The sequence below is a fragment of the Monodon monoceros genome, unplaced genomic scaffold (genome assembly GCF_005190385.1).
Source record: "Monodon monoceros isolate NGI ecotype Baffin Bay Population unplaced genomic scaffold, NGI_Narwhal_1 Super_Scaffold_3, whole genome shotgun sequence".
Lineage (NCBI taxonomy): Eukaryota > Metazoa > Chordata > Mammalia > Artiodactyla > Monodontidae > Monodon > Monodon monoceros.
In genome coordinates this window covers 39,831,361-39,845,148 of record NW_021703780.1, presented here as the reverse complement: position 1 = coordinate 39,845,148, position 13,788 = coordinate 39,831,361, and the positions used below count along the sequence as shown (strand labels likewise).

The window sequence follows — 13,788 nt, the reverse complement described above, 5'->3', positions numbered from 1 at the left end:
GTACAGGCCTAGATGTGCCCAGGGTGCTGGAATCACTCATTAGAGAACCAAACTCCCAAGGTGGCCCCATGGAGATGCCCCTGCCCAGAGCTGACCTGTGTGTCCTTCCTATGACGTGCACCAGAGATCAGGAGGCCACGCTGGATTCAAATCCCACTCCTGCTACTTTCCAGCTGTGTGGCCTCAGGGGAGTTACTTAACCTCTCTGAGCCTCAGTATTGCCATCTGTATAATGGAGCTGTCTTGCAAGACAAATGAGTTAACATGTATGAAGCACATAAAATGGGGTCTGGTCCACAGGAGGGCTCCATAAATGTTACCTACTAATATTATCCATTGTCCTGTCACCCACACAGGAGCCCTGGGCTCTGACACTCAACACTTCCTTGTGATCTTAGGCCCCTTGACTTCCCTGAGCCTTGGTTGTCCTCATCTGTGAAATGGAGCACTAGTGCAAGTAAACTGAGGCTCACACAAGGCCCCACTGATACGGAAAGGCTGTGGGGGTATGCAAGTTCATACTCCAGACTCCAACCCCTGAAAGCGCCCAGGACAGTGGTGGGAGGCACCGAGGGCGGGGCCCCACCTGTGCCACCCCCTCTAGCCTTCATCTCCCTCCAAGGGTGACTCACTCACATTATCTCCAGAGCCCAGGCAGGGCCTGCTCTACGTACCTAGTCCCAGGCCTGGTTGTGTCCCTAGCCTTTCCCTTGGGCAGCCTCTGCCCGGCAGGGAGAGGGGGAGCCCTGCAGCCAGAAGGAGCGCACACCACACAGATGGGGGATGCGCCCGACACCTCACAAAAGCACACACACGCCCACGACCTGCTGCAGACACCAGGGCAAGCAGGCTGGCCTGGGCTCCCGTGATTTTGTCCCTCATCCTGTCCTTGGACACTGCCTGTGGCCCCACGCAGGGCCCAGCACCACCCCCTCGGGCCTTCCATCACTCCCCGGGCCTCCCCAAGAGCGGCTGGCACCAGGGAGGGCTGGGGCCCAGGCAGCCAGACCCTCCAATGTGCGTTCCCGAGCGCCGACCTCCATGGGCCGGGAGCACGTTTCATTCTGATAACAACCAGTTTCATCCCCACTTCGCAGATGAGGAAACCAAAACCGAGAGAGGCTGAGTGACTTTCCCAGAGTCACGTGGCCAGCAAGTGGCTGAGTCGGAGCCCAGGTCTGTCTGTCGAGGCCTGTTCCTTAACCATGCACTGCCATCTCTGTGATATAAGCTGGGGGAGACGGATAGCGTGGGGTAAAGGGCCGAGGGCTGACAGCCTGGCTCCAAGTCCTGCTCCAACACCTCAGTGTGTGAGCCTGGGCCAGCCACTTCACCCATCTGAGCCTCAGTTTCCTCATCTGTAAAAGGGGGACAAAACACTGTCATCAGGATTCATGAAAGTGCAGTGAGGCTGCCTGGCACAGTGCAGGGTCCAGTCAAGGGCCATAGGCTGGCTCAGGGCGTAATCCACATGACCAAGTGATTGGGGTGGGAGGGCACTGCTGATGGGGACTGGAAAGTGCAGCGCCAGAGCTTTCTCTAAGCCCTGTGCCAACGGCCCAATAGTGCTGGGTGCTACCCAGGAGCTCCCCACCCAGAGGATGGAGCTGGGCTCCAATCCCAGCTCCTCTACGTTCTGGCTGTGTAGCCTTGGGAAAGTGACCTACCCTCTCTGGCCTCAGTTTCCTCATCTATAAAAAGGCCATCGGCTTCCCTGGTGGCGCAGTGGTTGAGAGTCCGCCTGCCGATGCAGGGGACACGGGTTCGTGCCCCGGTCCAGGAAGATCCCACATGCTGCAGAGCAGCTAGGCCCGTGAGCCATGGCCTCTGAGCCTGCGTGTCCGGAGCCTGTGCTCCGCAATGGGAGAGGCCCGTTGCTCTGCAACAGTGAGAGACCCGCATACAGAAAAAAAAAAAAAAAAAAAAGGCCATAATTATGCTCCCTGAAGGACCCGCCAGAGCCCAGCACACAGGAGGCACCCAGGACTTGCTGGCTGAGCTCTCACCAGGGCTCTGATGTACACCCTCAGCCTGCTCCCGTCCTCCCCGCTCCCTGGCACTCCTCTTAGCAACGTGAAGATGATTTATACTTCAGAGGACGAATCAATACGATATACAGCCAAAGACATCTTTAATCTTTCACAGGAATTAGGCAAAAGGTACAGCGGCCCCTTTCTACTGGCCGCTCAATTCTGATTTCAGTTTGGGCAGCTGGAGCATGGCTTTCTCTCTCCTTTTCTTTTCATTTGCCTAAAGATGGTTCTCCAAATCAAATTTCATTTAGCAGGCCGGGCAGGAAGACCTAGCTGCCCAGCCAGGGCCCCAGGGCTGCACACCCTGCCAGGGGGTCTGCGGATGAGGGAGGTCCGGCCAGGTGGGAGGTCAGACCCTCAGCAATGGGAAGGAGTGCAGGCGGCAGGGGCACAGCTGTGCCCCTGTGCTGGGCCCGGGCAGAGTAGCTAGTTCTCTTATTTTTCTAGGGTTCTTTTTAAAAATCTTGAGTAGACTTTCTATTTTCTAACTGCTCAATGCCTGATTAGATGCTTGCAGAAAATTCAAACAGTAGCCTTAGCTTCAGCCAAAATGCAATGCCCTGACCTCACCCCAATCCCATGCCTCTCCCACGCTTAATACATCAGCATGTGTCCCTCCAGGCCAAGTGTGTGTGTGTGCACGCGCGTGCGCACGCGTGACTGTCATACCCCCATCCCTTGCACAGGACTGGTCCACATGGGTCTCAGTTACTGCAGTGGGAAATGGGCAGAAGACAGAGTGACAAAAATACAAAGCAGTTAAGACCTCTAGTCCTGGAGCCAGCTCGCCTGGATTCAAATCCCTTCTCCACCTCTAACTTGCTCTGTGACCTGGTGCCAATTATTTGGTGTCTCTGAGCCTCAGCTTCCTTCCCTGGAAAACGGGGGTACCTGCTTCATCTGGTGGGGCAGATTACCCAGAACACCCGGTATAAACAGGGGCTCGGCATGTGCCAGCAGCATAGGGAAGGCTATGTTGAGTACACGGGGTGGCTTCCAGGTCCCTATGGCAGGGACCAAACACAACCGAACACTAAGATTCTGGACCTCTGTCCCTGCCCCCATCCAGCACTTTTGTCCCCAAATCCAACAGAGGTTGCACCTGAATCAGAAAGGCAGTGGGCTCGTTTGGGGAAGGACTCAAGCCATCAGGGAGAAGAGGAGCCTGCAGGATGGGTGGAGCCAGTGCAGAGAGGTACCCAAGTCTGAGCAAAGAAAGAAAGGATTTGTGGGCAGTCAGAGGGAGGGGCGGGGGGGGGGGGCTGGAGTCTGACACTGCCCAGCCTGCCTGCAGGTGGGAATGGGGTCTGTCCACCCCCTGCTTCCTTCCGTGGGGGCCCAGCTGCTGGAGCCGCAGCCATCAGTCAGCACTACCCCATTTCCACCACCCTGCCGCCCTCGCCGCCAGGTTACAAGAACCCGAGCTGCTTCGGCTGTACAATTAAAGGGGCTTGTCTGAGATTTATAGCAGGATTATGCCTGCAGGGTGTTACCAACGCCAGCCTCTGGACACTCTGTGGTCCTTAGGAAAAACAATTAGAGTTCCGGGGTTCTCCGGGTATAAATATAGAGATGCCATCCCCCAAGGTCGAGGGCGCCACAGTGAGCTATTTAGAGACGGGGCCTTGGGAGAGGCCAGGAGAGGAGGCAGAGGGGCCCTGTCTGCGGGGAGGAGGGTCCACCAGGAGCGGAAGGGCCTCCCTGCTTTCCTCCATGCCCCATGCAGCACGGGAGCCGTTCCTTGGCCCCCGCAGCTCTGAATCAGCTTGGCAGGGCTCACCAGCCCAGGTGGAGCCCCCAACCCAGGGGCCTGTCTGCTGCCCTGGATGCCCACACACACAGTCCCACACAGGCTGTCCTGCCTCAGTGTGACCATCGGAAAGGACCGGCCAGAGGCCCAGGTCTGGGCCTGCCGTGGAGGTAACCCCTGCTTGCTTAGCCTCTCCTTGCTTGCTGATAACTAGAAGCTTTATCACTCTGAGGATGGCAATTCAGGAACGCAGTGAGCTCGGCGGGGCAAGGGGGCCTGTGGTAAGTGCGGAGGATCCGAGGAGAGCACGTCACTTTCCCACCCTTCCCCGAATCCCACCCACAGGGCACCTACCTCCCTGAGGCCAGCACAGCCCCACCGCAGCCCCTGCCCCTCACCACACGGCCCAAGTTTAAGGATTCTGAATTCCCAGTCCCTCAAACAAATCCTTGCTCCAAGAAGCTGCTGGTTGGCCTCTGGCTCCTGGGTCCCTGAGACCCCACTGAACAAGCCCACCTCCATCCCCACCTCCTTCTCCTCCTCTCTGCCTGAGAACAGGGGCTGTTCCATCAGCTCCCATGCTGGGGATATTGACAGTCCCTCCGTCTACCCAGCCATGTCCGCAAAAGTCATTCACATCCACCCCCAGCCCCCAGCCATCACCCAGCCACCTGCCCACAAGGCCACAGGCTCAGAGGAGAAACTCAGGCCCGTGAGGGGGTGGCCCAGGGCAGGAGAGCCCAAGGCAGAACCCAGGGAGTGGCTCCCGAGCAGTGCTCGGCCACCACGCTGTGACATCCCCCCGTCCCCAAGCACGACCCTGAGGGTGGGCGCCGGACTCACCGTCCTCACGGGACTTCTGGACGAAGGCCTCCACGCCACTCTCACCGTAGCTGCCCTCCGAGGCTAGCGTGGACACGTAGTTCCACTTGAGGGCACGGACGATGTCCACCATGGCCTGGGCCTGGTACGTGTCCGAGGGCACCACGCGGGAGAAGAAGTCGTAGCGGCTGTTGTCACTCAGGTCGGGGGCTGTGGAGGCGTAGCTGATCTGGGGGATCTGGGGGCGAGAGGGGCCACTGATGGGGGCGGCTGGCACCTCACCCTGCCCGGCCAGCACCAGCCCCTACACCCCAACCTGCCTCCCATCCCATGGCCTTGGGACCCCCCCCCCCAGCCCTTCCCATGGGCACTGCCTCCTCTCATCCTGGGGGAGACCCCTTGACATGGGCTGAATAGGTCCCAGCCCCACTTGACAGAGGAGGAAACTGAAGCCCAGAGAGAGTGGGCAAATGGTTGGTCAGCCCCGCCCCTGGCTCTACCCAGGGTCCCAATGCCTCCCACCCCCACTCAGCTCCCCTGCTCCCGTCTCTCCCCAGGCCTCTCCCCTTTCCCAGCAGGAGTGAGGCTGGCATCAGGGTGAGAAGTGAGAGGCATGTCAGCATCAAGCCCTCCTCTAGAAAGTCTCCCAGCCCACCTCACCTGGGTCTTGTGGCCGGTGGTCCCTCAATAACACACACGTACACACCCCAGAGTCCTAGGAGATAATGCACATGCCTGTACACACATACACGCACGTGCTAACACACACACACACACACACACACACACACACACACCACGGGATCCTCTGGGTGCCTCAATTTACATAAAGAGTTAGAACATCCCAGCTGGAGAGGATCCCCAGATGGTTGGCCAGGGATGGAGTGGAAATGGGGATGGGGTGGGGATGAGGGTGGTGAGAGGGGCCTGAGGGTTTATCTGGTCCACTCCCTGCCCCCAGGCAGCCTTTCTTGTCACCACCCAGCAGACCCCATCCCCACAGCTCTCTCTGGGCCCAGGCTCCTTCCTCCTGCCCAGCTCAGAGGGGACAGAGCCCAGGTTCCGATTCCCACAGCCCTCGCCCCACCCCACAGATTGAATCCCAGAAGGCCAGAGAGACTGGGGCCTCCGAGAAACCCTCTCTCCGCAGCCTGGGACAAAGGGCCCACCCGGTGCCACAGCCTCTCAACGGCAGACTCCGGGCCTCCTGGCCCCAGCCCGGCTCCCCCAGTCACAGGGCACCTTCCTGCCCTCACACCTCCCACCTGGCCCCCCAGGCAAAGGTGGGACACGGAGCTCTCAAGGTGCCATTCCTCGTGTGGTTGACATCCAACATTCCCAAGGGACATGAAAGGGGTCGTGTGGACCCTCCTGAGCCTCCCCCACCTTCCCCCCGCCCACATCCCGGGTGCCCTCCTCACAGGGCTCTCGTCTGCCCTGGCTCCCCAGGACCGGCCAGTGGCCCGTGCTCTCCACCCCCTGCCTTGGTCCACACCAACATGTACCCTTCCTGTGTACCTTTTACCCTGCCCTCGGTCATCCACGGTGACAGGGTGAAGGGCTGGACATACTGATCTGGGCTGATGTCAAATCGAAGATTGATTCCCCCTAAGGAATAATTAAGATTCAATCCTGGCAGAAAAAAATTAATGGCCAGAATTTTAGGCCAACGTGGCAACTGAGGGTGGGAAAATATTCCGGAGCCAGAGGACACCGGGAGCCCCCTGCACATGGGTTTGCCCACCTGGCCTCTGCCTAGGGTGTGCCTACCCCCAGGGACAGTGCGGGGGTCCACCTTCCACTGGGGTATATACTCAACCTGCTCTGAAACTAAACAGGGGCAAAGCTGCCTCCCAGAAGACAGCCAGGGGCTAGAGGTGGGGTTGGGCAGGATCTCCCACCTTAGACTCTCTGTATGTTTTCCACGTAGAACTACGCAAATACAGCACGTGTTTAGAAAGCAGACCTCACTGGAATGTCCCAGAGCACATGCGTCCCTCTGCCTGCCTGGGTCAGCAGTGTCTGAACGCTAGCCCAGTCCTCTCGGCCCTGGAGGGCACTTAGCGTGAAAGCAGCGCCCCCTACAATGCGGACTCTGGTTGGACATTTGATGATTCATTCAAAAAGTATCGTTATTTTTAAGGTCTGATGATGGTATCATAGCTGCGGTTGGCTGGCTGGTTTTTGAGTCCCTAGCTCTTAGAGCGCCGTTTCCCCACCTCAGCGCTGTTAACGCTTGTGGAGGGGAGTGGGGTGTGATTCTTTGTTGGCGGGCTGTCCTGTGCCTTGTAGGATGTTTAGCCGCACCCTTGTCCCCTACCCACTAGATGCCAGTAGCACACCCCTCCCCCGGTTGTGACAACCAAAAATGTCTCTAGACATTGCCAAATGTCCCCCGGGAGAAAAAACTGTCCCCAGTTGAGACCCACCGTTTCAGAGATATGTACTAAAATATTTAGGCATGAAGTGATATGATGAGGTCTGGGATTTGCTTCAAAAGAATCACTGTGGGAACGCGTGGAAGAAGAAATAACACTGGCCAAGCGCTGACAACTGTTGACCGGTGTGGACGCGAAGGTACACCGCCCTGTTTGTTGCACTTTTGTGCGTGTCTGAAATGCCTACATTTAAATTTTTTGATGGTAAAACAACAGAACAAAATAAATGTCACCCTTGGGGTCATCCCTCTGAAGAGAAGCGCCCTGAATCTGGAGCTGGCAACGGAGATGAGGGCCACCACAGCAGGTCCCTGAGAGCAGATGGCCGTGTTTGTTTGCCAGCTCACCTCTGCCGGCCCTAATCACACACCCAGAAATCCACTCGCCTCCTGATTAGAAGCGGCTTCTCTCCTACTTCTGATGTGTTCTCCCAACACAGGGCCTTAGGGCCGGAGTCAAAAGTGCCCGCTCGGTGGAGGGGCAGCAGGTCCAGGGAGGTCTTGGGGCTGGTGGCAGAACAGGCCAGAGCAGCTCACACGAGGCAACTTCTCACCCCTCAGGCCTCCTTCCAAGCCACCTCCCCCCTCCCCTCCCATCCGGGCACTCGGCCTGGGCAGGGACAGCGGATGGACAGGTGGCTGTCCAGGTGCCGGGACTCAGAGCCTCCCCCAGTGAGCTCAGCCTGCGTCAGCCGGCTTCAGACCCAGGCGCCACCCCTGCCCCCTGCACACCCTCATTCCCATAGAGGGTGGGAGGGCCAAGCATGGGGTTCCTGCAGGTGTGTGTGTGTGTCAGCCTGCAGGAGTGCTCAGGGCCTCTGATTTCTGAAGCCCAGGAGGGGCCCCTGCGCCGCCCCCAACCATTCCTGAGATCCTGGAACAGGGACCCTGCCCTGAGATGATGAGGGTTGCGGAGGGGTAGAGCCAGCTTCCTGAACAGGGTCCAGGAGATAAGCCAGCATCCTCGTAAACATCGCCTCTGCCAGCTCCTCCTACCCCGCCCCCTGCAGGCTCCCTCCTCAACTCCAGGCCCTCCTGAGGTGCCCAGGAGGATGGCCTGAAGCAGTGATTTGGGAGTTAAACTGCTCAGATTCAAATCCCAGGTCTGCCGTGCACCGGCTGGGAAACCTGGGGCAGGTTACTTCACCTCTCTGGGCCTCAGTTTCCTCCTCTGCAAAATGGGAATAATTCCAATCCCTTTCTCGTAAGGTTGTGAGGGTCACGTGTGGGAACTCACAGGAGGTGCTAGGGGCTGCGCCTGGCGGGCAGTCAGCACTCAAGGGTTAGCTCTGATATGAGTTATTATCCCTCCCCCTGCACTTCCTCCTGGCAGCTCTCTCTCTGTTTTTACCCTCTAGCACTGTCCCTGGTGCCTCCCCCTCCCACCCCCAGCTCTCTCACTGTAGTCACAGAGTTACTGCTTAGTGAGGACATCTCCTGGGGCTGGCAGGTCCCCCCAAGCTCCCCTCCCTCCCGTCCCCACCCCAGCCTGGAGTGGAGGGGCAGAGGCAAGGACCACCCTGGGGACCCCATGGGCAGGGGGATTGTGAAAACCTGGCCCGAGTGGGGCTCTGGCATCTCCGCAGCTCTCACTGTCCCCGCAGCCCAGCCGAGAGGGAGGGAGGCGCTGGATTAACATTCTCCTCAGAAAACAGTCCTCTCCTTCACAACAGCCATGCCCATCCTGTCCCCCCGCCAGCTCCTCCCTCTCTGCCTCCCTCTTGCTGTCGCCCAACACTTAGAGCACCAACTGTGTGTTGGGCACTCTTCCAGGTGCTGGGGATGCTACACCTTCCTATTGCGCCCTCATGGGACAAGAGTCAGCAAGAAGTCAGACTCCAGCAGCCCTGACCAACGACGGCTGTCCTACTCTGGGGCCATCTGTTCGCCTGTTTCTCTTTCCTCTCTGCCTGCCTTCCTCTGCCCACAAAGCCCCAGACCTCATCTCCCCACATCCAAATCTTCCTGGTGCATCAAGGCCCAGCTCAAGTGCCACCTCCTCCACGCAGCCCCCCCGGGAGCCTTCATCCTCCAGAGAGCCTGGTCAGACCTCCCTCAGCACCAAGTCGGGCTGCTCCAGGGGCACCGAGCACATCCTCCCTGTCCTCCCACGTGTTAGGTATTTGGCCAACTTATCAATTCAACAAGCGTTCTGAGGCACTCCACGTTGTGCTGGGCAAGGCCACTGGGGAGACACCGAGGGGAACTGGGCTCATCCCACCCCCAAACCCAACACTCACTGCATCTGGGGGACACCCTGGGGAGGAGGCAGGTGGGATGCCCATGAGTGGCACACCGTGTGTCTGCAGCTGGCACCCCTCAGAGCCTCATGCTTACAAAAGTACGAAAAGGGTGAGTGACTGAAGGGGGAAATACATGAATAAACACTCTCTCTCCCTCCCTCTCTCTCTCTCTCTCTCTCTCTCTCTGGCTTCTGGAGTGACAAAGAGGTCCCTGCCACATGGGAAAGACAAAAGCTGCTTCCGGGCTTGAGCAACAATGAAGATGAATGTCAAGCACATGTGTGTTTGTGTGACACGCGCACGTGCGAGCACATGCTGGAGCATATGCCCTGAGCACACAGCACACTCGTTGATTTATTCCTCTTACCAATAGTCACCGAGCGCCAACGACCTGCCAGGCACAGCTCTGAGAGCAGGGGTAGGCGGTGGACACTGCCCCGTGGGGCACCCCATGTCGACAGGGGCAGGCGATGGAAAGGCGATGCAGGGCTGGTAGATGGGGATGGGGCCCAGGAGAAAAAAGAAATCAGGGAAGTTCAGGGGACTGTTAGGGAGAAGGCCTAGGGAAGCCCCTCTGGCAGGGTGACATTTGAGTCAAGACCCCAAGGAGGTGAAGGAGGCAGCCCGTAGGTATTTGAAGGAGGGCTTTTTAGGCAGAGGGAACACGTGGATGTACGTGTATGCACGTGTGTGTAAGCATGTACACGTATGTGTATCTGTGTGTTCCAACCTGAATCTGTTCTGAACCTGCCCCAGGCCTGGCCAGCAGCCCCAAACACCCCCCGGGGCACAGAGACGCTGGCTGGGATGCAGGTGGTGCCCCAAGTGCCAACAGCTCAGGCTCTGGGTCACTGGCTCCCCAACCGGCAGAATCTGAGGACCCCCTGAGAGTGGCCGGTCCCCATCCCACCCCATCCAGAGGAGTGTCGGGGGATAAGCAAGCTGCCCAACATCTCAGAGTGCCGCAAGGGCCCAGTCCCCACGGCCTCTGGAGGCCAGGGCTCTGTCAAGGCCAGGGTTTTGTTCACAGCAGTCGGGGGTGAACCCCCCACCCTGACCTGTGCAAGGCCTGGGGAACCCCGAGTCAAGCAGCTGGATGTCCGGGGCCATCACCACGGACACCTAGGGCCACCTGACAGGAATCCCAACCCTCTTCCTGTGAGCGTGAGTGTTTAAAAGCCCCTCCTCCTCCCTCCTCTTCCCTAACCCTCGCCTCAGCACTCTCTAGAGCCAACCTGCCCAGGGGTGTGCCACCCAGCTTTGCCATCCAGCTGTGCCACCTTAGGCAAGCAGGCAGCCTCTCTGGGCCTCAGTTCCCACCCCTATAAAGCAGTCACAGAAACAACAGAGAGGACTGCATTAGTGAGAACACATACAGGGCTGAAAACTGTGCCCATGGGCTTCCCTGGTGGCGCAGTGGTTGAGAGTCCGCCTGCTGATGCAGGGGACACGGGTTCGTGCCCCGGTCCGGGAGGATCCCACATGCCGCGGAGCGGCTGGGCCCGTGAGCCATGGCCGCTGAGCCTGCGCGTCCGGAGCCTGTGCTCCACAGCGGGAGAGGCCACAGCAGTGAGAGGCCCACGTACCGCAAAAAAACCAAAACAAACAAACAAAAAAAACTGTGCCCAGCACATGGGGGCCCTCAGCAAATACCAGATATTATTAGAGAGGGAGGCAAGACTGGGACCGTTGTGCCCATTTTTCAGATGAGGAAACTGAGGCTCGTACAGATGAAAGTGCCCTCTGAGTATCAGAGCCAGGAGAAATCAGAAACAAGGCACAGACCCAGCTCCCCTGCCTCCCTGTTCACCGTCCCCCAGTCCTGGCCTCAGACCCTGCACACCCTCCCAGCCGACTCTGCTCTTTCTGTTCCACCCACAAGCCAGGCCGGGCAGCCACAGATTGAGGCCGGGATCCTGAAGCCCCCTCTGGCCACCAGCCCGACCCAGGCCAGGACCCAGGCAGACCCCAGGACCCCCACCTGCCTGGCACAGCCCCTCTCACTCAGGGAGCAGAGGACCCTGCGTGGGGCAGGTCAGACCCCGGGGTGGCTGCCTGCTCCTTGCCCTTCTGATCCTGGCTGCATGAGGCCTCGACTGCCCAGCTCTCAGCATTGGCTGTCTTCTTTGCAGATAAAAGGCAGCCAGCCAGGTTTTAGGCACATGAAAGCTGCTCGGGCAGGCATGTATGGTTCAGAGAGCCAGCGAGAGGGCAGAAGCCCAGCTTCCAAAGGCCTGGGGCGCCGTCGTCTCCCACCCGACCCCTCTCACGGCCTGAGCCACGCGCCCTCTGCTGCAGAGACGGCGCCCGGGAGGAGCAGAGGTGCTGCCAGCCCACCTCTCTCCCTCCCCGGGGCCTTGGGGACAGGAGGGCATCTCACTGAGAGCCAGGCACACAGTAGGCGCCCCCCATACCCTTGTGGATCAGCGACCACCTCCTCTCAGCCAGGCACTAAAGACACGGATTTAAATAACCCATCTTCCAGGCTTCCCTGGTGGCACAGTGGTTAAGAATCTGCCTGCCAACACAGAGGACACAGGTTTGAGCCCTGGTCCGGGAAGATCCCACATGCCGCGGAGAAACTAAGCCCGTGCGCCACAACTACTGAAGCCTGAGTGCCTAGAGCACGTGCTCCGCAACAAGAGAAGCCATCGCAATGAGAAGCCTGTGCACCGCAGAGAAGAGTAGCACCCCGCTCTCCGTAACTAGAGAAAGCCCGCGCGCAGCAACAAAGACCCAACGCAGCCAAAAATAAGTAAATAAATTTATTTTTAAAAAATAAATAAATAACCCACCTTCAGAGAACCAGCCTGCTGGGGGGGGGGGGGGGGGGGGGGAGGAGGTCCTCGGAGTGAAATGCCTCCAGGCTGAAGTGCCGGGTTGGGGGCAACAGGGATTCACTGCAGGGAGAGTCAGACTGTGGGTCCTGAGAAGACAGCAGAGGCTGGCAGGGTGGGTCGAGGGTGTAGACAGATTGAAGAGGAGAAATGGGGCGGTGCAGAGAGGGGAGTCAGGGGGAGTTCAAGGCAGCTGGGAAGGGAAATCAGGTGAAGGAACTGGGGTACGGCAGAGGGGGGTGCAGTGGGGGGACCCAGTACGCAGAGGGGCACCTGCCCTCAGTCCTGACACAGCCCGACTCTTGAGAGGGACCCCAGGGTTCAAGAGCAGAGAAGCAGGCTTCCAAAGCCTGGAAAGTGGGGGATGCCCTGGGCAGGGGGCTGGGCTGGCGTCTGGGTGGTCTGTGGTCAGCGTGGTCTGTGGAAGGGCTGGGATGGGCCCCAGATGGAAGGACGGTCTGCCAGCTGCCCAGTGCCTCATCCCAGCCACACGACGGGGTCTTTCCCCTCAACAACTGCCTTCCCCCCAACCCACTGGGCCATTTGGGGGCCACCGGCCACTGTCCCACAGACCCTGTGGGAATTCAGGCCAGGCCGGCCCGGGGTGACTCACTTCAGGACGCCGTCATCAATCAGATCCCATTACCCTGCGGGCACAGCCCAGCTGCCAGCTCCGGACCCCGAGCACCGGGTCACCGGGGGCCGGGCCATGTGTCCTGGCCTGGCCTGGGCCCGCCGACCTCTGCCCCAGCACAGTCCATCAGCCTGCCCAGCCCACCCTGGGCGCCCTGACTAGGCCTTCTGCCCCTCTTGCTGCCCAGGGCACTCGGCCTCCCCAGCTCTGCCCCTCCCCAGGCTCGGAGATGGGGTGTCTTCCTCTGCCCGAGTCACACAGGCCCCTCAGGCCAGCAGTCTTTCCCCTCCTTGACCGAGACATGGACATCAGTCTCCAAGGCCGCAAGTACTATCTTAAAAGACAGTGAAATCTGCCCACAAAGCCACGTGGTCCCTTCGCCTGGGCCGCCCTGTGGCCACCAGCCTCCCCTCCCCCCACAGGCTCCCAGCCCACCCACACCCCTCAGAAACTCTGTTGATTCCATCATGAATTCACTCAGTGCTTCCCTGAGCACCTACTAAGCACCTTGCACAATCTTTGGCACTGGGGCAAACACACAGAGACCAATCCCTGCTTTCATGGAGCTGACACTCCAGCAGGAGAGATGACACTAAATGAGCCCGCACGTGACTAACATGCGTGCTGGTCCTTAGAGACACTTCCAGCTCCCTGACTTCCTGGCACCTGGCAAAATCCAACCACCTGCCCCTCATGCTTGGCCGGGGCCACCTGCCATGTTCTGGCCACTGAGCTGGGAGCAGAAAATGCTACCATTTCGAGGCCAGAGCATCTCATTGTCATTGTGAGACCCTACAGGGTACATGTTCCCCCCGCTACCGTGACCAGCAATGTTCCAGGCCAGCCTGGTCCCTGAGGAGGTGGGCAGAGCACTCAGCCAAATCATGTGGACATGTAACATAGCAAGTACTCAGTTTACGTATTTTAAGCCACAGAGATGCGGGGGCTGTTTGTTCTTGCAGCACCTCCTCCTGATGCTGACAGACACAGGGGGCGTAAGCTCTCGCTCCAGGAGAGCAAGGAATGGGTCTT

The 13,788-nt window shown here is 59.1% G+C and overlaps 1 protein-coding gene across 4 annotated transcripts in view; it reads right to left on the bottom strand.

Moving 5' to 3' along the window:
- Positions 1-13,788, bottom strand: part of GRM4 (glutamate metabotropic receptor 4) — a 108,945-nt gene that overhangs the window by 56,771 nt on the left and 38,386 nt on the right. For 3 of the 4 annotated variants that reach the window (XM_029242966.1, XM_029242965.1, XM_029242967.1), the window contains one exon: positions 4,627-4,843. The exons of the other annotated variant lie outside the window; for it this stretch is intronic. In XM_029242966.1, coding sequence (XP_029098799.1) covers positions 4,627-4,843 — 217 coding nt within the window. The remainder of the gene's footprint in view (positions 1-4,626; positions 4,844-13,788) is intronic. 4 annotated transcript variants of the gene reach the window in all.